Below are 21,710 nucleotides of genomic sequence, written 5' to 3' on the forward strand. Positions count from 1 at the left end.
AGGGTGGAGGGGTTAGAAAGATATAAACCAAAAAACTTATTTGCATATGTGCAAAGCATACTGGGGAAAGCAGGAGGGGGTGGGAGCCGGGAGGAGGGGGTCACTAGGGGAACAGAGGGGGCCATCTGTAATACATTCAACAATAAAGACTTGAAAAAATTTTTAAATAAATAAAAACTGGACACCATAATAATCCCTAAAAAAAGAAAAAGAAGCTGGACTACTCTATCGCATACAAAAATAAACTCAAAATGAATTAAAGACTTAAATATAAGACTGAAACCGTAAAACTCCTAGAAGAAAACGTAGGTAGTAAATTCTTTATTAGTCGTAGCAATATTTTTTTGTATATGTCTCCTCAGGCAAGGGCCAAACAAGCAAAAATAATCAAATGGGACTACATCAAACCAAAAAGCTTTTATACAGCAAGGGAAACCATAAAAAAAACAAAAAAGGCAACCTACTGAATGGGAGAAGATATAGCTAACAAGGAAGTTCCGTCCATTATATATAAAGAACTTCTATAACCTAGTAATTAAAAAGACCCAATAAAAATGGACAACAAGACTTAAAACAGTCACTTCACAAACAGCCAGTATTTGAAAAAGTGCTCAACTACATCTGTTGCCAGAGAAATGCAAAATAAAACCACAAAAATATTACACACCCACTAGGTTGACTAAAATAAGAAAGACTGACACCCAAAAATGGGGCAATCCGAAAGTATCATACATTGCTGATGGTGGTGTAAAACTGTAGAACCATTCTGGAAAATTATAAAGTAAAACATACGTATTCCCAGCTATTCCACTGTCAGAATTATACAAAAGAAATAAAAACATATATCTAACAAAGGGCTCATTACCAAAATGTTGCTATCAGTTTTATTCATAGTAGCCAACAACTAGAATAGTTCAGGTTTTCATCAAAAGGAAATGGATAACAAAATGGTATGTTCATACAATGAAGTAGTATCCAGCAATAAAAAGAAGCTAATGCCCAGCCAGTGTGGCTCAGTGGTAGAGCGTTGACCCATGCACCAAGAAGCCACCAATTCAGTTTCCAGTCAGGGCACCATGTGGGCCTGATCCCCAGTGGGGGGCACGGAAGCGGCGGCCAACAGATGTTCTCTCTCATTGATGTTTCTATCTCCCTCTCCCTCTCTCTTTCTTTCTAAAAAATCAATAAAGGAAAAAAAATTGTTTTTAAAAGAGAAAGAAACTACAGCTTACACAAAAACCTGAATAAATCTCTAAAACCACTATGCTGAGTTAAAGACAGACACAGAAGAGTACATACTTAATTCCATTTGTAAGACGTTTTGGAAAAGGCAAAAGTAATCAATGACAATAGAAAGCAGAACAGTGGTTGCTTTAGGTATTGTTAGAGTAGACTGCTTAGAAAAGGTTATAAGAAAATATTCTAAAGTGATAGAAATGTTCCATAACCTGACAGAAGTGTGGTCATTGGCTGTGCACGGCAGTCAAAACTGACTGAACCATTAAGAGCAGACCATGTTAAAGAATAAAAGAGGATAAGTATACTGGCCAAAGTCAGAATAAACTAGGGCTTGCCAATCATCCATAATTTAACATGTAGAGCCTTTACAATAATTAGTCAACAAATATTCTAGTTACTTAAAAATACTCTATTTTCACTTACATTATAGTAAGCTTCATAGCCTTATGTAAAGTTAAACCAGATGGTGTGCCACAGTCACTTGACCTGGGCATGTAACGGACACAAACTTCCTGCGTGTGGCATGGAGTACAGTAATTGATGCATTTTCTGGACACATATATACAAAGATTTTTATTTACTAGGATTCTGACAGATCAGTATGAGAAGGAGGACAAATTTTGACCAAAGCCATCTTCAACAGAAAAGCTAGTGGGAAGAGAAGACATTTTTTACCTGTGAAATGGAGCCTCCCAGTATAAAAGATGGTTTTTCTGAAGAGACTGTGGTTTTGGATGATGGGATGAGAGGAGGAGGTGGCCTAGTGGGTCGAGTTGTTGGAAGCCGAACCCCTTCAGGGAGATTAGTTATCACTTGATGTGGAGCAGGCTGGAGGACTTTTAAAAGGAAGAAAAAATGATTTAAAATAGTCAATTTCCTAGTCTGCAACATTTTCTCTATCTCAGCCATCCCTAAATTTTTTAACCAAATATTAAATTAAAAGTGCAAGATGAAGCCAAGGATGAATATTTCCTTTTTAAATTTCCCTGTCACTTGAAAAGGTTATGCATACCTATTCAGGTCACTAATGGTATTTGTGCGGTTGAAATATTCAACTCCCTGTCAAACCAGACCTTTCAAGTTAATGTTCATTTCAAACTATCTGTGCTTAGCATACAAAAATGCAATCTTGCCCTGGCCAGTTTGGCTCAGCGATTAGAGCATTGGCCTGCGGACCAGAAAGTCCCGGGTTCAGTTCCCACTAAGGACACATACCTTGGTTGCAGTTTGTTCCCAGCCCCACTTGGGGTTGTGTGAGTGGTGACCAGTAGATGTGTCTCTCTCACATCGATGTTTCTCTCTCTTTCTCCCCCCCCCCCTTTCCCTCCCGCTCTATCTGAAGGTAAATGCAAAAAAAGTCCTCGGATGAGGACAAAAATGCAATCTTTAATAATTTTTTCTCTCTCCATCACTCTTTGGACCTCACAATGAAGGTAAGATAAAAGGGTGCTTCTTAGGAATAGTTAATATTACAAATTTAGAGAATATAATGACATGCTTGACAAGCAATTATATGTCCTTTTTGCATCTCACATAATTTGAGAAACATTTACTGATTTCAGTTCTCAGACTTGAGTTTCTGCGATAAGTAGGAGAGAATAGAGATTTTAAGATTTTTAAAAAGTACATACACTCTTAAGATAAAAGCCAATCAATGTCACAGTATACATGTGTCAACATAAATTTCCCAGTGGATATCAATGGAATATAACTAATGATAGAATGCAGAGAAACAAGAAAGTAATTTTGAAAAAGGAAGGACATGCTCTCGTGGAGCACTTCATTCACAAGATTAAACCACCCATGTCTAACATCTGTAGGTAGATGGCCAGCAGCCACTGCAAAGAGGAACGATATTTACCTGGCGGGACACTATAGCAGGCTGTACTCATATCAGGCTGTGGAGCGGCTTTACTGAACTCTCTTGGAGAGAGCCTACACGGTGATGCTGACCTTGCTGCAGTATTGTACATCTGTGCTTCCTGTTCTAGAGCACGTTTGACCTCAGCATAAGGCATATAGGCGACTGATTTTCCTATGAAAGTTAAAGTTATCAAAATAAGGGAAGAACCCCAAATTAAAATAGTAAGTGTGAAAGGACCAAGCCCACACCATCCAGGGGCAGATCCAACTCTATACTAATATCAAGGCCTAAAATTCTTCCACAGAGAGGTGAAGAAACCCTATACATCTAAATCTTCTGTGTACACACCACCACCTATTAGAATCCTCAAAAATTCAATTATAATTTTTCCCTTTAAAAGGAAAAAAAAAACACCTTCTCTAATTAGAAAATCAAGAGTTTTCACATGCAATAAAGACCACAAAAGGCAAATTATCTTGTCATTCTGTAAATTCAAGTCTGGCCTGAACTAAAGGTCAGATGTCTGAGAATTCCAAATGTTACAATTAGCCTGCTGAAGCCCACTGCTTAATATGCAGAGCAATAAATGTAATAAAAAATGAAAGAAGCCTTTCAAAAATTACAGATCAAACTAATCCAAAAAACTTATAGATGCTTATAGAACTATGAATTTTACTGCAATAATGTTAATGAAAATTACTCCACATAATTTATTTCTACATAAAGTATAAAAATACTTTAAGGCCTGGCCGGTGTGGCTCAGTGGTTGAGTGTCGACCTGTGCATCAAGAGGTCACTGGTTCATTTCCCAGTCAGGGCAAATGCCCAGGTTGTGGGCCTGATCCCCAGTGGCATGCAGGAGGTGGCTGATCAATGCTCTCTCTCTCCTCCTCTCTTCCTCTCTCTCTCTAATCAATAAAGGAAAAAAATTAAAAAAAAAAAAACAACTTTAAGTATTTTAAGGATAACCCTATCTGGGTAGTTCAGTTGGTTATAGCGTTGTTCTGATACAACAAGGTTGTAGGTTCGATCCTGGTCAGGGCACAAATCTCAGCCAGTGAATACATAAATAAGTGGAACAACAAATCAATGTTTCTCTTTCTCTTTTACTCTCTCCCTCACTTCCCTCTCTTCCTCTGTCTCTAAAAAACTAAAAATAAATTAAAAATTTTTTTAAATGTCAGTTAAAAAAAAAAGGACATGTCAGATATGCAAGTCATATTAAGACTTAAAAAATATATATATGCCCTGGCTGGTTTGGCTCAGCAGTTAGAGCATCAGCCTGTGGTCCAGAGAGACCCAGGTTCGGTTCCCGCTAAGGGCACGTACCTTGGTTGCAGTTTGTCCCCGGCCCTAGTTGGTCATGCAGGTGGCAGCCACTCGATGTGTCCCTTTCACATCGATGTTTCTCTCTCTCTCTTCCTCTTTCTCCCTCCCACTCTACCTGAACAAAAACTGGAAAAATGTCCTCCGGTGAGGATTAAAAAAAATACACACACACACACACACACACACACACACACAATTATTTTCTTTTTTTAAAAAAATGAAATTGACACATTATAATTTTGGAAAATCTAAAAAGCACAAAAAAAGTGAAATCACTCATAACCCAAACCACTTAGATTTGTGGCATTTTAATGTCTGCCACAACAAATTCCTATTCATTTTCTTATTCTTTTGCTTACCTATTCTTATCCATTTATTCTTCTAAATAAATCTAAATTGAAAATCGCTCTGAGTAGTTTCTCCCCAGAGTATCACTAGAATTTTCACTGGACTTGCATTAAAGTTATGAATACAGAAGACCTGACATTTTACAATGAGTTTTCAAATTAAGAAACCTATATACTTTCATATAGATCATATACATTTCTTTATTTTATTTATTTATTTTTTTATCCTCACCCGAGGACATTTTCCCTTTTTTTGTTCAGGTAGAGTAGGAGGGAGAGAGAGGAACAGAGAGAGAGAGAGGAACATCGATGTGAAAGGAACACATCGAGTGGCTGCCACCCGCACAACCGACCAGGGCCGGGGACAAACTGCAACCAAGGTACGCGCCCTTAGCGGGAACCGCACCCGGGTCTCTCAGGACCGCAGGCCGACGCTCTAACCGCTGAGCCAAACCGGCCAGGGCTACATTTCTTTATTTTTATTTAATTAATTTATTTTTGTTACAGATGTTTCTCCTTTTCCCCCCATTGATACCCTCATCCCATTCCCGCCTCCCCAACCCCAGCATTGTTGTCTCTGTTCATTGGTTATGCTTATATGCATAAGTTCTTTGGTTTATCTCTTCCCTCTTCCTTGCCCCCTCCTCTGAAGTTTGTCAGTCTGAACCCTACTTCTATGTTTCTGGGTCTATTTTGTTCATCACCTTATTTTGTTCATTATATTCCACAAATAAGTGAGATCTTATACATTCTTTGCTAAAAATTACTTATAGGTATTTTATATTTTGTTGCTAAGAAAACCATCTCCTTTACATATGAGTTTATACATATATATATATAAACTCATCATCGCAGATACACAAGAAAGATATGGATTTCTCTATATTAAGTTTTTCTTAGTAACTTAATGAACTTTCCTTTAGCTCTAATAACTTTTCAGTTGATTCCTATAGGCTTTCTAGGTAGATAATAATTTGTCTTCTCCTTTCAAATAGCTGAACCTCTTCTTTGATTCCTTTTTTTCCTTACTGGTGAGCATTCTGATAGTTCACCTCTAAAGGGAAGGCTCTAGCATTTCACTATTAAGTGGAAGTTTTGTTATTGGTTTCAAATAGAGATTCATTAGCAAAATGCATAAGAAGTTCTTTGGTTTACTAAGATATTTTTAAAAGCCAGAAACAATTATAGTAATATTAGCTAATATTCATTATGTACCAGGTGAAAAGCACCATGCGTTTTAAATGAATTATCTCATTTAGCCCTCATGACCAATGAGATTATTAACACCATTTTACAGGTGAGGAAACTGAGGCTCAAAGAATCACACCTAATTGCCCAACCAAGGTTATACTACCAGGAATTTTTCAAAAGCAATAAAATTCCTGACCCTGACCTTCAAAGCACAGTGTACTAATACCTCCCTGAAGTACTGTGTGCTAAATTTCAGATGCCTATATGGCATCCATCAAGATAATGGTACTCTTCCTTCTTTGACATAGTAACATAATAGATTAGTTAAGTATTCTAACACCATGAAGATTTCTGAAATAAACCAACTTCAAAAGAAAATCACTTCTTCCTTTCTGGAGAATTTAACATGATAGTGCATGATAAATTCAGTGTCTGACTGTTTTGCCATGTCCAGTATGTTTATCATTATATAGAAAAATCCACTTTATCATAGTAATTGTTAAAGAGAAAGAAAAAATTGAAACAATTTAAATCATTATGTATTCAGAGCTGAAAAAATAAAGAAATAACAGAAAAATAAACTACACTGAGTTGCATAAAAGTACTAACTCTTATTTCAATTACATTTTGTTAACCAGCATTAGAAGTTCAATTCTAACTCTTGTCTCTACATATGTGATTTTGAGTTCCTTCACTGCAGGAAAAAAGTTTCAAACTAAAGCAAGGGTCAACTTGTGTAAATGTTACTGGAAAGTGAAAACAATTGTTCCCCAAGATATTTTTTCAAGCTTTCTATAGATAGAAAGGCTCTATGCCACTTAAAATTGGCAAATTTAAAATAATTATTTGTACCATTGACATTAAGAAAAAATGAATACAAACAGTTAGACAACAGGTGCTGCCTGTTACTTTCTAAATGAGATCATGAAGGAAAAAAATAAAAACCATGATCCTAATTCAGGTGGACTATACCAGCAGGATTTATATAACCAATGATGGTTTATATGTAAATCCACATTCTCACTATATTTACCATTCTGTAAACTACTCTATGATGTTGCATTAAAAATATTTGTGTCAAACATTCTACACACATGCAATTTAACAAAAAATATATAAATGTTATTTGGAAGATTATCCTTTACAGTGAACTACAGAATAGCTATAAATTCAGGAGAGACTTTAGGCACTTGTTAACTACTGGATGAACATATTAAGTAGATCAGTTAAAACACAACCTTGGGATAAAATGTAATCAACTGTCCCAGTTTGTAGAGTGCGATGTCACCTTGAAGCAAATAGGTGTCATATTAATAAAAAATATAAATAGTTTGGCTTTAAGACCACTGCATTATGATTAAAAATTAGGATATCATTAAAATCGAACCCCCATGGATTAATATTACTGATCACTGAAAAATGCAATTCAGTTTGGAATCTCAGAATTTGGGGCTCTAAACTGGTTCAGTCTTTACAGTTGCCAATACAACCCATTTTGTAAGGTAGATCAAGAAAAATTATTGAGGTCCTAAAATAACTATATGATACACATATTAGAATGATTCAGATATCATTATCTGTATAATGTTAAAACTTTAGCATGAGTTCAGCAAATACCATTTGAGTGTCATTTTTTTCTAGGTTTTAATTCTTCCTCACAGAATTTATCCTAAATTATCGATGTAAGAAATAGATTAACAAACTTTTAAATTATTTTGTAATTTATCATTCTTATAATGATAGATTTTCTCATAACCAGTTATACTCTATGACTCATTTAATTCATTCCTTCAATGTAATCACTGATTACACATTATGTCAATTATTGAAATAAGGTTTAAGGATTCTCTAGATGCAATATAGTAAAAATCCAAAAGTCATCAATGTTTTTACCTTCATTCAAGAAATACTCATTTAGCATCGTTTTTTTTTGTACGTGCCCCTAGCGGGAACCAAACCCGGGATTCTCTGGTGTGCAGGCCAATGCTCCAAAACAGCCAGGGCTCATTTAGCATCTATTATATGCCCAGTCTTGGTGTGTATTATCATTCTGATCCACATTTTTACTAGCATAAGCTTTACATTTAAACACTAACAACCTTCTATTTAAAAGTCTAGTATAAGAGATTTAATGTGCCATGTAACTAATAACACATTATTAGTGTGACAGAGGTGGAACGTCAACAGGATCAGTTAAGTACCACAGTTCCTGTTTTACATTACATAGCTCTTGAAATGCATGGCATTCTATAGCTAATAGCTCTTATCTATAATAGGTACTTGCAAAGAGTCTTCTGAATCACTGCAAAAAAACTGAACCATAATTACAGAAGACTTTAACATCGTAGTTTATAGCCCATAGATAAACTGTCAATTGAAACATATGTGCCATCTAATAACCATGCCAGAGCTTATTAAAATTTAGAAATCACTCCCTTTCTTCTTCTTTTAAAAGATACAAGTGTATCATGTACCAACTGAAAAAAAAGCATGCACAACCCAAATTCTGTCACTTGAAATAATAACAGTACCTTCATGGTATCTATTTATACTATGCATATACTAACATACTAATTAGCATGCAGTATTACACATTATATTATATATAAATTAAGGCTCAGCCATGTGTTATAAAACAATACTGAATGTTCATGCTTCTTACGGCTTATAATTTCAACAAGGAAAGTAGATACATAATTTGTACTTTACAAAGAAGAAAACTAAAACTCAAAAGGTTAAGTGACTTGGCCATGGTCACACAACTGGTAAATGTTGTGGTAAGGGTTAAGTCAGGGTCTGACTCGCTCTATGTACTACACAAAGTTGTCTCCCATCACACCAGAATTTTAGAATATTACCCTGTCACCATGATTTGCTTGGAGGATGTAACAATTCATACTTTGAAAACTCAAGCAAAGAGCACAAAGCATGGCTTTTATACAGTCTTCCAGCATAAAAATAAGTATCAGAAAATTCAGTAATACTAACATTACTTAATAATTTAACTGAAGTCAAGTCATCTGTTTGGAAAAAGTATAATAATCAATTAATACACTGATAAATTACAAAGCACAAAGGACACTGCCTTTGAATATGGCTTTGTTTCCTTTTAGGCAAGTTCTTTGTGATGATAGTTCTACCTACCATCCCATTCTCTCTTTGGACTCTTGGAAGTGCCACATGGACTTGTAGAACTTCTACATTCCAAATCTATCTGTTCTTGCCTCTGCCTCTGCTCTTCCAGGAGTGCTGACTCATGCACTGCTTTAATGTGTCGCTGGAAGAGGGCATAGCCGCTCACTGGGGTTCCAATTGGTATATTACATGGGGTGCAGGACACCTACAGGAAGAAAAACAAAATTAAGTATGCCATGACCAACACAATAATAATTACCATCTGTTTCAAGTAATGCTTATTTCTGTAATATTACCGGTTGAGGTGATTTAACCATTTGTTAATCAAAGAAATCTTCAAGTATAATGCTTAAAATGTTCAACAGTTACTTTCAGAACTGAACACAATGTAAATCACAAAAGTTGTAATAAGAAAAATCAAAATTAGAAATTAAAATACTTGTCTGCTTCTAACTTAGGATGGTCAAATCCCTGGGGGCTCAGCCCTGTGTCCTTACGCCTCCTCCCTATGTCCTCATTACTGTATACTGTAGTGTATAGACAGAGCACCAGGAAGTCTCCGCAACTGGCCAAGATGGCAGTAGAAGGAGGTTCTTATACTAAGCAGCCAAAAGCTAGAAATATGAATGGACAAGGCCTGAGTGCATCAATAACCAGAAACATAAATGGATAGGACCCTGAGCACGCCAAAAGCTAGGAAGATAACTGGATAGAGAAAGAAAAAAAAAAAAAAAAGCCTTCCATTCTCTATCCCTATAAGAATGGTGGGGTTGAACAGAAGAGAGATAGTCTTTGAGACGGGAGGCCATTTTTCTCCCAGGTCCGGTGGCACCTGAATAAAACCTCTTTCCTTTTTTTAAAATCCTCACCTGAGGATATGTTTTTTATTGATTTTTAGAGGGAGAATGGTCTGAGGTAGAAGAGGCTCATGCCTCCATCAAGACAATCCCAGTGGAACCCCCAACCCACCCAGGACAATTCTCTTGACAAAGATCAACTGGGACCCAAACACTGGGGACCTGGATTCCCTAGAACATTACAAAAGACAAAAAATGGAAGGTTTAAGAAAGAGGTGCCTAAACAAAAGAGCCTGAATATGATAAGTGCTGTTCAACAGAAACCAAGTAAAAATCCTTTTGAATTTTTAGAAAGGATCTGTCAGGCCTATCAAAAGCACACTGATGCTGACCCACAGGCACCAGAAGATATCCAGATGGTGAACATGACTTACTGGGCAAAGTGACTCAGATATCGAAAGGAAGCTACAATGTTTAGATGGGGAGTTAGGAATGAATTCCTCCCAAATGGTGGACATAGCCTTCAAAGTTATCATGCCCAGGAAACAAGGAAACTAAAGCAGACCGCTGTTTCTTAGAGACACTCGGGAAACCAGAAGCAGGGGCGAAACATGAAAGGGAAAGGAAAAGACTCACTAGAGGCCGGCCTATCAATGTACTTACTGCAAAGAGGAAGGCCATTGGAGAAAGACCTACCTGGAACTCAAAAAGAAAAATATAAAGGATAGAAACCCTTACCAAGAAATGTTAGAAAGGAATGACAAATCTGGAGGCCCAGGGACTCCCCTGGACACCTCCCCACCTATTACTATTTCCCCACAGGAGCCCCAGCTATAACTGACAGTAGGGAACAAGCTAATTGACTTTCTTGTAGATGAAGGAGCTACATACTACTCAGTGCTAAACAAGATAACTGGACAGAAATAAAAGCCCTCCCTCCCTATTCCTGTAAGAATTGTGCTTGAGTAGAAAAGAGATGGTCTTTGAGATGGGAGCCCACCGTTCTCCCAGGTTGCACGGCACCTGAACAAAACCTCTTTCCTTTTACACCAGCACTTGCCTCACAAATTTTGCTTTCAAGGCAAATTTCAAGGCAGCTGAACCTGTGCTTTTTTGGTTACACTCTCACCAGGTAATCATATTCAATTCTGTGAGTTCATTTATATGTTAATGACTCATAAATTTTTATTTCTAAGACATTTAGCTCCAAAGTCCAAACTTATAAAAATTGCCTAACAACTCCACTTGGATATCTCAAGCACCTCAAAGCTTATATTCAAAATTGAACTTTTCATTTTCTAAATGCAATGCTTCTCCTTCAACAATTTCGATTTTAGAAAATGGAACCTCAGCAGCTGAAGCCAGACACTGGCAGTCATCCTTGATTAATCAATCTCTTCAACTCCCATAACTAATTCATTAACTTATCAATTCTCCTCCAGTCAGATATTAAATCTTACTTCTTTAGCTAGGTCATCCCTAACCATTCAATAACATTTGGGGTGGGGCAAAAGTAGGAAGTACACAAAACACAGTTTATGATTGTATTATTGTTTATAACTTATTTATTATTCTCCATAGGAACAACTGTAAACCTACTTTTGCCCCACCCCATATTGTAACTCCTTCCCTATTTTCCTTCTCATTGTAGCCAGTTCCTTTTTTTTCACAGTACATAGCACTTATGACAATTTAAAACTATATGTTTGTTCTCTGTTTATTCTGTCTCTCCACTTCATGAAGGAAAGGCCCAAGCTGCTATGTCCAATACTAAATAAACAGTCCCTAACACAGTCCATTATTTCATGAATGCAAAATAATCCTGGGGGAAGTAGAGATCTGACCTTTTTTAGAACCCATTATCTAAATTCTTCTACAATGTTTTCTGTTACTATAAATAAAATGTTTCACTGAATGTGAACGCACAGATAATTTTCTTGCTTTTGTGCTTTGGCTTATATGTAAACATGACCTTTCATGTTTTGCTATAAAAAAACCAAATGAGCCCGGCTGGTGTGGCTCAGTGGTTGAGCGTTGACCCATGCACAAAGAGGTCGCCAGTTCAATTCCTAGTCAGGGCACATGCCCAGGTTGTGGACCAAATGCCCAGTGGGGGAAGTGGGGGCATGCAGGAGGCGGCCAGTCGATGTTTTCTCTCATAGATATTTCTCTCTCTCTCTCTCAAATCAATAAAGAAAAAAAAAAACAAAAACCAAAAACAAAACAATCAAATAAACTGTTCTGATCTAACCAAATTATTATTTCCTAAATGGACTCTTCTTTACATGTCTCATTAAGAAGGACGCTTTCGCCCTGGCTGGTTTGGTGTAGTGGTCAAGAGTGTTGGCCTGAGGTCCAGAGAGACCCGGGTTTAGTTCCCACTAAGGGCATGTACCGTGGTTGCAGTTTGTCCCTGGCCCTGGTTGGGTCGTGCGGGTGGCAACCACTTGATGTGTCCCTTTCATGTCGATGTTTCTCTCTCTCTCTCCCTCCCTCTCCCACTCTATCTGAACAAAAAACAAAAAAATGTCCTCGGGTGAGGATAAAAAAAGAAAAAAGAAGGATGCTCTCATTTTAATTTTTATTATTAGTTTTTTTATGTCTTATTATCAATACCAATCTCTAAGCTTTTTGAAGTCAAAGATCATAATATGTATACATTCCATACAGCATTAAAAATGTTATCTTGGCCTTGGTCAGTTTGGCTCAGCGGTTAGAGCATTGGCTGGCGGACCAGAGAGTCCCTGGTTCGGTTCCGCTGAGGGCACCTGCCTCAGTTGCAGTTTGTCCCTGCCCCAGTTGGGGTCGTGTGGGTGGCAGCCAATTGATGTGTCTCTCTTACATAAATGTTTCTCTCTCTTTGTTCCTGCCTCTCTCCCTCCCGCTCTATCTGAAGATAAATGCAAAAATGTCCTCCTGTGAGGATTAGAAAAAAAATGTTACCTTGTACTGGGCAGACAGTCAATAAATATCCATTTGAATAAACTGATGAATAAACAAATGTTTAATGATTTTTGTGTGTGTGAGTATATCATAAGCACACACTTAACTTTTCTCAATTATCACGTGAGACAGTAAACAAATTTTTATCCTCTAAAGATAAAATATAACTAAGTAAAAGAACAATACCCAAGATTGGAATTCATTATCAAAGGAAATCAAACTTTTACAGATTAAGGTCAAATGTAAATAAAACTAGATTTGGAATTATATACTAAAGTTAGTGATAAACTCTATACTTCATTCTAAATATTCAAACCTAGTTACCTATTTATTCTACTACTGTCTTATAGCAAAACAAACAAAAGCATAAGTTACTAAAATGTATGGCTAGAGCATTACATTTCTTTCATTTTTTTTTCTTAAAAATTCATCACAATGAATCCAATATGTATTCCAACAGATAAATAAACAAAATGGAATATTACTGGTCTTAAAAGGAAAATTCAGACACATGTTGCAACATGGATAACCTTGAGGATATTATGCTGAGTGAAATAAACCAGTCATAAAAAGACAAATACTGTATATTCCACTTAAATGAGGTATCTAAAGTAGCCAAAATCATAAAACAGAAAGTAGAATGGTGGTTACCAGAGGCTGGGAGAGGTGGATAACGGAAGCTACAGTTAAAAGGGAATAGAATTTCAGCTTTACAACATGAAAAAATTCTGGAGGTCTGCTTCACAACAATATGAATATACTTAACACTATGGAACTGCACAATTAAAAATAGTTGAGCCTGGCCGGTTTTCTCAGTGGTTAGAGCATCAGCCCATGGACCAAAGAGTCTCGGTTCAACTCCAGTCAAGGGAGCACACCTCAGTTACAGTTCGGTCCCCTGCCCAGGTTGGGGTCATGCGGGAGGCAGCCAGTCGATGTGTCTCTCTCACATCGATGTTTCTCTCTCTCTCCCCCATACCCACTCTATCTAAAGATAAATAGAAAAGTATCCTCAGGTGAAGATTAAAAAAAAAAATTAAGGTGAGCCCCGGCCAGTTTGGCTCAGAGGTTAGAGCGTCGGCCTGCGGTCCAGAGTGACCTGGGTTCGGTTCCCACTAAGGGCGCGTACCTCGGTTGCAGTTTGTCCCCGGCCCTGGTTGGTCGTGCGGATGGCAGCCACTCGATGTGTCCCTTTCACGTCGATGTTTCTATCTCTCTTCCTCTCTCTCCCCCCCACTCTATCTGAACAAAAAAATGGAAAAATGTCCTCGGGTGAGGATAAAAAAAAAAAATCGAGGTGATAAATTTTATGTTATGTGTTTTTTTTTTGTTTGTTTGTTTTTTTATCCTCACCCGAGGACATTTTTCGATTTTTTTGTTCAGATAGAGTGGGAGGGAGAGACAGGGAGAGAGAGAGAGAGAGAGAGAGAGAGAGAGAGAGAGAGAGAAACACATCAATGTGAAAGGGACACACTGAGTGGCTGCCACCCGCACGACCCAACCAGGGCCGGGACAAACTACAACTGAGGTACATGCCCTTAACAGGAACGGAACCTGGGTCTCTCTGGACCGCAGGCCGACACTCTAACCTCTGAGCAAAACTGGCCAGGGCTATGTTATGTGTTTTTTACCACAAATTTTTTTTAAATCCTCATTCAAGGATATGGGTTTTTTTGTTTTGTTTTGTTGTTTTTACGAGAGAAAGGAAGGGGGAGGGTGAAAGAGAGAGAGAAAGCATCCATGTGAGACAGAAACATTGATCAGTTGCCTTCCTTACACCAAGTTGCCCTGCCAAGGTTTTTACCACAGACTTTCAAAAAATCAAGTACTGATTAAAGAAGAGAAAAAAATATCTCTAAAGGTCTGAATTTTTCAACTTTACTTTTCTTACTCATATTGAAAACTTACCATTGGTGGGATAACAGCAGCTCGATGCTGAAGCTGTGGCAGGTCCAGTGGATTTGGTTTCATTGGGGATGAGACCAGTATAGATCCAGGGGGGTTTAACATTGAAGGCTTTGAGTCCATAGGAAACATTCTGCAATTGGTAATCATAAAAAGATAAGTTAACATATTCTTAAGACTTTAAATATAGGGTGGAGCAAAAGTAGGTTTACAGTTGTATGTAAAACAAAGTTTATTCTTGTATTTTACTTATTAATTACTGTATTTTCTATACAAACTGTAAACTTACTTTGTCCCACACTGTATACAACTGCCATAATTACTTCTAAACCAATATGTATGTACACACACATATCACATTAACTTTACAAGAATTTGAACGGTAAGAAAGAGGGACTCTATAATGCTAATGTTCCCGGTAAAGAAACCTAATATTGATTTATAGGTTGAAATTTATCTGAATTTAATCATCTGCATCTAACCAACAAAACATGCCATAAAATGCCATAAAATGTTAGGTACTAATTTACCACTAATATAGGTTACAAACTAGCTACCTGTTACAAAATCGTTTGCTAGGATCACAGAGTATTTTTTGCAACATTTAAATAAACCACTGTCATTTTAAAATTGAGAATTCTACCCAGAATTCCAGACTTCTGATTTCTAATGAAAAATGAAAAAAAGTGGCAAAGTGAAACCAGCATTCCCACACAGCAACAACATGCTGAACTTGTTTCAGACACATGCTCCTGTTCAGCACAGTATCTGCCATCTTTTACTCCACTGGCTGCACCCGTTTTCAGCACCTATACTTGAATTTACAGCACCCAATATGGGAACAGGGAAAAGTATACAACAGTGCCATACCTTATGGGTTTGATTATATTTCCCAATGTTGTCAGTTATTGGGGGGAGGAAACATTTTAAAAGGTATAAATGGGGCCCTGGCCAGTTTGGCTCAGCGGTTAGAGCGTCGGCCTGCGGTCCGGAGAGACCCGGGTTCGGTTCCCGCTAAGGGCACGTACTTCGGTTGCAGTTTGTCCCCGGCCCTGGTTGGTCGTGCGGGTGGCAGCCACTCGATGTGTCCCTTCACGTCGATGTTTCTCACTCTCTCTCCCTCCCACTCTATCTGTACAAAAAATGGAAAAATATTCTCGGGTGAGGATAAAAAAAAAAAAAAAAAAAAAAAAAAAAAAAATAAAAGGTATAAATGGGTAAGAAAATTAGAATGTATAAAAGAAAATTTCTATTTTACATAAGAATAAAGATATTAAAGATGCAGGAAATTGAAAAGTGTTATTTCGATAGTTTGAAAGTGATGTAGACTTTAGAAATGTCATTCAGAGGCCACTATATATTTCTAAGGAATTTCTGAATTTCTAGACTACCATCTTATGATGTTCCTCCATTTTGGTTAAATGCCATCCTAATTTTTCCTTCATATATAAATATAGTTACCAAAGCCAACATGGAAAATCTTTATTTTAGATATTTCATTAAAGAATACCTAAAAAAGGACTAAACAGCTTATATTCATTTATGTTAACAACAGTCAAATTTTGGGACAATTAAAATCTATATTGTTATGACATAAGGGGAAAGACAGCTAGATGAATTTTCTCGGGAAAAAAACAGAAAAACACAAAACAATGGTTAAGACAGACCCCTTATTTTATTTTAATTCCTGTTGATTAAAATTGTAGTATTTACTATATAGAAATCTCTTTGGAGAAACCATACCATACTGCTTGATATTACTCTAGTATCACATCTCATTCTAGAGTAAATAAGATATAACATATACTAGATATGGACTGAAAGCACAGCGACACCAGGCAGGACACATTATGAACAGAATTTGGCTATCTATTGAGTGCCTTATTTGCCTTTTTCTAAAAAAGAGAAAAAATACAGGGTTAAATTGGGTTTCTCATTAAATGAGGTTTTAGTCTAATTCATTTCTAGAATTTGTATCAATCTAACCTACTGTGATTCTAGATGACACCATTTCTTTCAAGGAAAAGCAAACACCAGGAAATAAAATATATTATATAAAGTAGTATCTATCTCTGTAAAATATAAAAACCATAAAGATATATTTTTGTTAATTTAATGACTAAAACTACTTATAAATTTATATTATACCTGATATTTTAAATGACAAATTAGTCATCTAAAATTTTAGGTGATAAAAATAATGACAATTATAATTACCATTAACTTATACATAAATTATGCTTTCTAAAATACTTTCAGAACATTCAATATGTTTCTTTTCTCAGTATTTTTTTTTTAATTCTTTGATTTTTGAGAGGAAGGGGGAGAGAGAGGGAGAAAGAGAGAAACATCAATGTGAGAGAGAAGCATCTATGGACTGCCCTCCACATGCACCCCGCCCGGGCCTGAGCCCAAAATCTGGGCATGTGCCCTGACAGGGCATCAAACCCACCACTTTTTGGTGTTCTGGACAATGCTCCAACCAACTGTGCCACACACTGGCCAGGGTTCAGTATTTTCTTACATCTAATACTCAGGATATAGTAGACCTTGCTCTGAAGCCATAGGGTCTTAGAGAAAACAAAGTTGCAGCTAATGCCTCTTGCCTCCACCTTCATCACCAGGTCATACTACTTCTATCACCAGGAACAGCAGTCATCTCTGGTTTAGTTCACAACTTTGTCAGCTGAAATCCCCTTTCCTGCTATCATATGGAATGCATTCAGCAACCAATATAAAAATATATATACTCTTTTTCATTAAAAAATGATCACACAATTATTCTTGGCTTAAAAATGAACAGCATCATAACCTAATATTAAAAGCATATACACTACCTTTAACTTTCTGATATTTTATACAGGAGTTCTCTCTTTAGCCAGCACTATTTCTGTGATGTAGTCAACGACCAACAGAGTGAAAATAGAATATTTAATGAATGAGTCTTACCTCTGTCTCTCTGGCTCTCCATCCACATCTTCATCAGCACTGCAGGTGGCACTGGAATCGTTGTCTGATGGGGGCTCAGGCCTTTGTACATTTATTTGCTGAGCCACCACCAAATCATCTCCAGGCTCTGTCTTCTCAATGGCTCTCTCCAGGTCTCTTTCTTTGGTATCACCTTCAACTTGAGATGTACTGTTTTCTGGCACCCCCATTTCAACATCTACAGAGTCTGCTTTGGTAGTCGTGGGGAGATCAAGAACAGAAGTCACTTCAGCACTGTGCTCCTGATGTTCAATATCCATTGGCTCTGCTGTCTCAACAGTGACACTGTTATTCACCTGGGTCTCCACACTTTCATTCTCAGTTGGTTTTGTACTTGGAACTGATGAAGAAGGAGATGCACTGGGAGCAGTTTCAGTGGTACACTCGTGCTCAATTGCAGACTCAGTGTTTCCATGAGAAGTCGAATTTTCAGTGCTATCTTCGCTGGGCTTCACAGCTTCAACTGGTGAAGGAGAAGGAGCACTTTCTGTATCAGAACTATTTTCAGCACCTTAAAGATAATGATACAGCATAAAAATCTGATAATGAACAGGTTTCACGTGGTGACAGAAACCATGCTTGTTAGCAGTTGTTAAGGATGAATTACAATCCTTCAGTGACCTCCCAGAAGAATTAGAGCCATTGGGAAAGCGAGTTTCTATAGAGCATGAAAGGGAAAGATCAGATTGTCTTGACCTTCTGACATTGAAAGTGTAAATGCTTTAAATGTCTAAAAATAATTTATATGGAATTTGAAAAACAAAACTAAACAAAAACGATTCCTATAAATGGTAACTTTCTGGTTTCTGCCAGCCTGTTTCTGTGCTTTTCTTTTACCTAGGAAAGCTGGCACTCTGTAATAGCTGCTTCCGATACAAAGATAATGTGATTGCATTTGTAATTTTAAGTTTTCTTATGGCCACATTAAAAAAGCAGAGATTAATAGTAATATATTTTATTTAAACTAAATTGTCCAAAATATCACTTAAACATGTGATCAATACAGAAAACTAGTAATGCGTTCTATTAACTTTTTTGGTACTACGTCCTCCAAATCTGGTTATATTTTACATTTTTAGTACATCTCAATTTACACTAGTCACATTTCAAGAGCTCAACAGCTACCACACTAGACAGCAAAGCCCTATAATAAAATTACAGATTTCTAACATAATGTTGTAGCACTGGTTTTTCCCCCCACTTCATTTGTATCATTTTATAACTTTTTTTTTGTTAAATCCTCACGTGAGGATATTTTTTCAACTTATCTTCAGAAAGAGTGGGAGGGAAAGAGAGAGAGAAACATTGATGCGAGAGAGAGAGAGAGAGAGAGAGACATCAATTGGTTGCCTCCCGCATGACCCCAACCAAGGCTGGGGACCGAACTGCAACCGAACCCGAGACTCTTTGGTCCACAGGCCAATGCTGTAACCACTTAGTAACTGGTCAGGGCTATAAGTATACTTTTACTTCTTTGACATCTTTACCCAGATATCTCAAAGAAATCACAAATTCAATGTCTTCTTAACGGAACTTGTACTCACTTCCAAATAAGGTCCTTTTTTAGTGTTTACTATTCAATTCAAAAAACAGAAATCGGAAAAAAAATGGCGGCGGAGTGAATGGAGCGACACAGACCATCTCCCAGGACCAAACTGGATTTACAACGAAAAAACAAAAAAAAAAATCATCAGGAAGGGGCAACCGAAAGGCAGCCTGGAGGACCACATAACCATGGACACTGACTCAATCCTGGTAGGCTTGCGAGGACGCGAGAGGGGGCCGGGAGCCCAGGGTCCTCAGCAGCCTGGGCTGGGACCAGCAAACGTGGCTGGGACCAGGGGACTCGGCTGAAATCTGCTGCCTCCTCGGCTGCATCTGTGACCACGGCTGAGTCCTGCGAACTCGGCTGGGTGCTATGCCCTCAGCTGGTGCCGCAGACTCGGCCGCCCTTAGCTCAGAGCAGTGCCCTCGGGTTAAAGTCCCAGGCGGCTCCATGATGCAGAGTCTGGACAGAGGCTAAATTGGCACCAGCCACTCACCTTGGGCTCCGGCAGAGGTAAGGCAGACTTGACTGGAACTCTGTGGGGACACTCGGGATTTGGAGGGTGCTCAGAGCTTTTGCTGAGTCAAGCCACTCAAGACTGTGGTCATCTTACTCCTTCCAAGGGCCCTGGGGAGAGGCGGTGGCCCTTCCCTCGGAGATTCAACCCCACCTGGTGGCCACTGAAATGCTAATTGAGGCCTATTAACAACCAGCATCTGCCCACCCTCGGGAAATCCTCTTACACTGAGCACCTGAGGGAGTTTTTCAGGCAACTCAGAAACCAAGGTTCTTCAGGTGACCTCTACTAATAGCCTAAGGGCAAAAAAAAAAACTAGAGAAAAGTTAAGACTTGACAGTGGTGGTTAAAGTGGGTCCTCCCTGCCTCATCCAAACCCAGGAGACGGAGCCACAAAAGCAGAAGATCAACACCCACAGGGAAAATCTGGCAGACTGCAAAGCCCACTGTGATAGCCAAAATGGTGAAACACAGAAACAAAAGCCAAATGAAAGAACAAGAGACCACTACCAAAGATGAGATAAATGAGGTACACTTAAGCAAGTTAACAGAACTAGAATTCAGAGCCATGATCTTGAGGAAGCTCAACAACATTTGTAAGGACATGAGCACCATGAGTAAAGACATAGAAATGTTGAAAATCAACCAGTTGGAAATTAAAACGGACATATCAGAAATGAAAAACACATTGGAAGGTTAAAAAGCAGAGTAGAGGAAGCTGAGGACCGGATCAGTGAATTAGAACACAGGGTAGAAAAAAAATCAACCAACCAGAAAACCAAAAGGAATATACAATTAAAAAACAGAAAGACGCCCTGGCCAGTTTGGCTCAGCGGTTAGAGCGTCCGCCTGCGGTCTGGAGAGACCCGGGTTCGGTTCCCACTAAGGGCATGTACCTCGGTTGCAGTTTGTCCCCGGCCCAGGTTGGTCGTGCGGGTGGCAGCCACTCGATGTGTCTCTTCACGTCGATGTTTCCCACTCTCTCTCTTCCTCTCTCTCCCTCCCATTCTGTCTGTACAAAAAATGGAAAAATGTCCTCGGATGAGGATTAAAAAAAAAACAAACCAGAAAGACAGCTTAAGAGAACTGTGGGACAACTATAAACGTAATAATATTCGCATCATAGGAGTGCCCGAAGAAGGAGAAAATGAGCAAGGGTTAGAGAATATATTCAAAGAAATAGTGACAGAAAACTTTCCTAATTCGGTGAAGGAAGAAGGCATTCAAGTTCAAGAAGCACAAAGAGCCCCAAGTAAGAAGAACCTAAACAGGCCCACACCAAGACACATAGTAATCAAACTGCCAAAAATTAAAGACAAAGAGAGAATCCTAAAAGCAAAAACAGATCAGCAACAGGTTTCCTACAAAGGAAGCCCCATAAGGCTCTCAGCTGACTTCTCATAAGAAACACTAAAGGCCAGAAGGGAATGACATGAAGTAATCGAGGTCATGAAAAACAAGGAGCTGAATCCAAGACTACTCTACCCAGCAAGGCTATCATTCAAAATGGAAGGTCAAATAAAGAGCTTCCCAGACAAAAAAATGGCTAAGGGAATACATTAGCACCAAACCAGCACTGCAAGAAATGTTAAAAGGACTGCTGTAATTAGCAGGAGAAATGGCAAGAAAAATAAAACCACACTAAACAAAAATGGCAATAAATAAGTACATATCAATAATCACCTTAAATGTAAATGGATGGAATGCTCCCATAAAAAGACACAGAGTAGCTGATTGGATAAGAAAGCATAACTCATCTATATGTTGTTTACAAGAGACCCACCTCACAACAATAGACTCACATAGATTGAGAGTGAGGGTATGGAGAAAAACTTTCCAAGCAAACGGAAAGGAAAAAAAATCTGGGGTAGCAATACTCATATCTGATAAAATAGACTTCAAAATGAAG

The 21,710-nt window shown here is 38.0% G+C and overlaps 1 protein-coding gene across 10 annotated transcripts in view; it reads right to left on the minus strand.

Moving 5' to 3' along the window:
• The window catches only part of NCOR1 (nuclear receptor corepressor 1), a 245,674-nt gene that overhangs the window by 55,013 nt on the left and 168,951 nt on the right, over nucleotides 1-21,710 (minus strand). For 7 of the 10 annotated variants that reach the window (XM_036278322.1, XM_036278326.1, XM_036278325.1 and 4 more), the window contains 5 exons: nucleotides 17,700-18,249; nucleotides 14,754-14,883; nucleotides 9,115-9,310; nucleotides 3,101-3,274; nucleotides 1,915-2,075 (listed from right to left, as the gene is read on the minus strand). In XM_036278322.1, the coding sequence (XP_036134215.1) occupies nucleotides 1,915-2,075; nucleotides 3,101-3,274; nucleotides 9,115-9,310; nucleotides 14,754-14,883; nucleotides 17,700-18,249 (1,211 nt within the window). The remainder of the gene's footprint in view (nucleotides 1-1,914; nucleotides 2,076-3,100; nucleotides 3,275-9,114; nucleotides 9,311-14,753; nucleotides 14,884-17,699; nucleotides 18,250-21,710) is intronic. The other 3 variants (XM_036278328.1, XM_036278327.1, XM_036278329.1) reach the window with 1 other exon arrangement.

Source organism: Molossus molossus, unplaced genomic scaffold, assembly GCF_014108415.1.
Source record: "Molossus molossus isolate mMolMol1 unplaced genomic scaffold, mMolMol1.p scaffold_m16_p_27, whole genome shotgun sequence".
Lineage (NCBI taxonomy): Eukaryota > Metazoa > Chordata > Mammalia > Chiroptera > Molossidae > Molossus > Molossus molossus.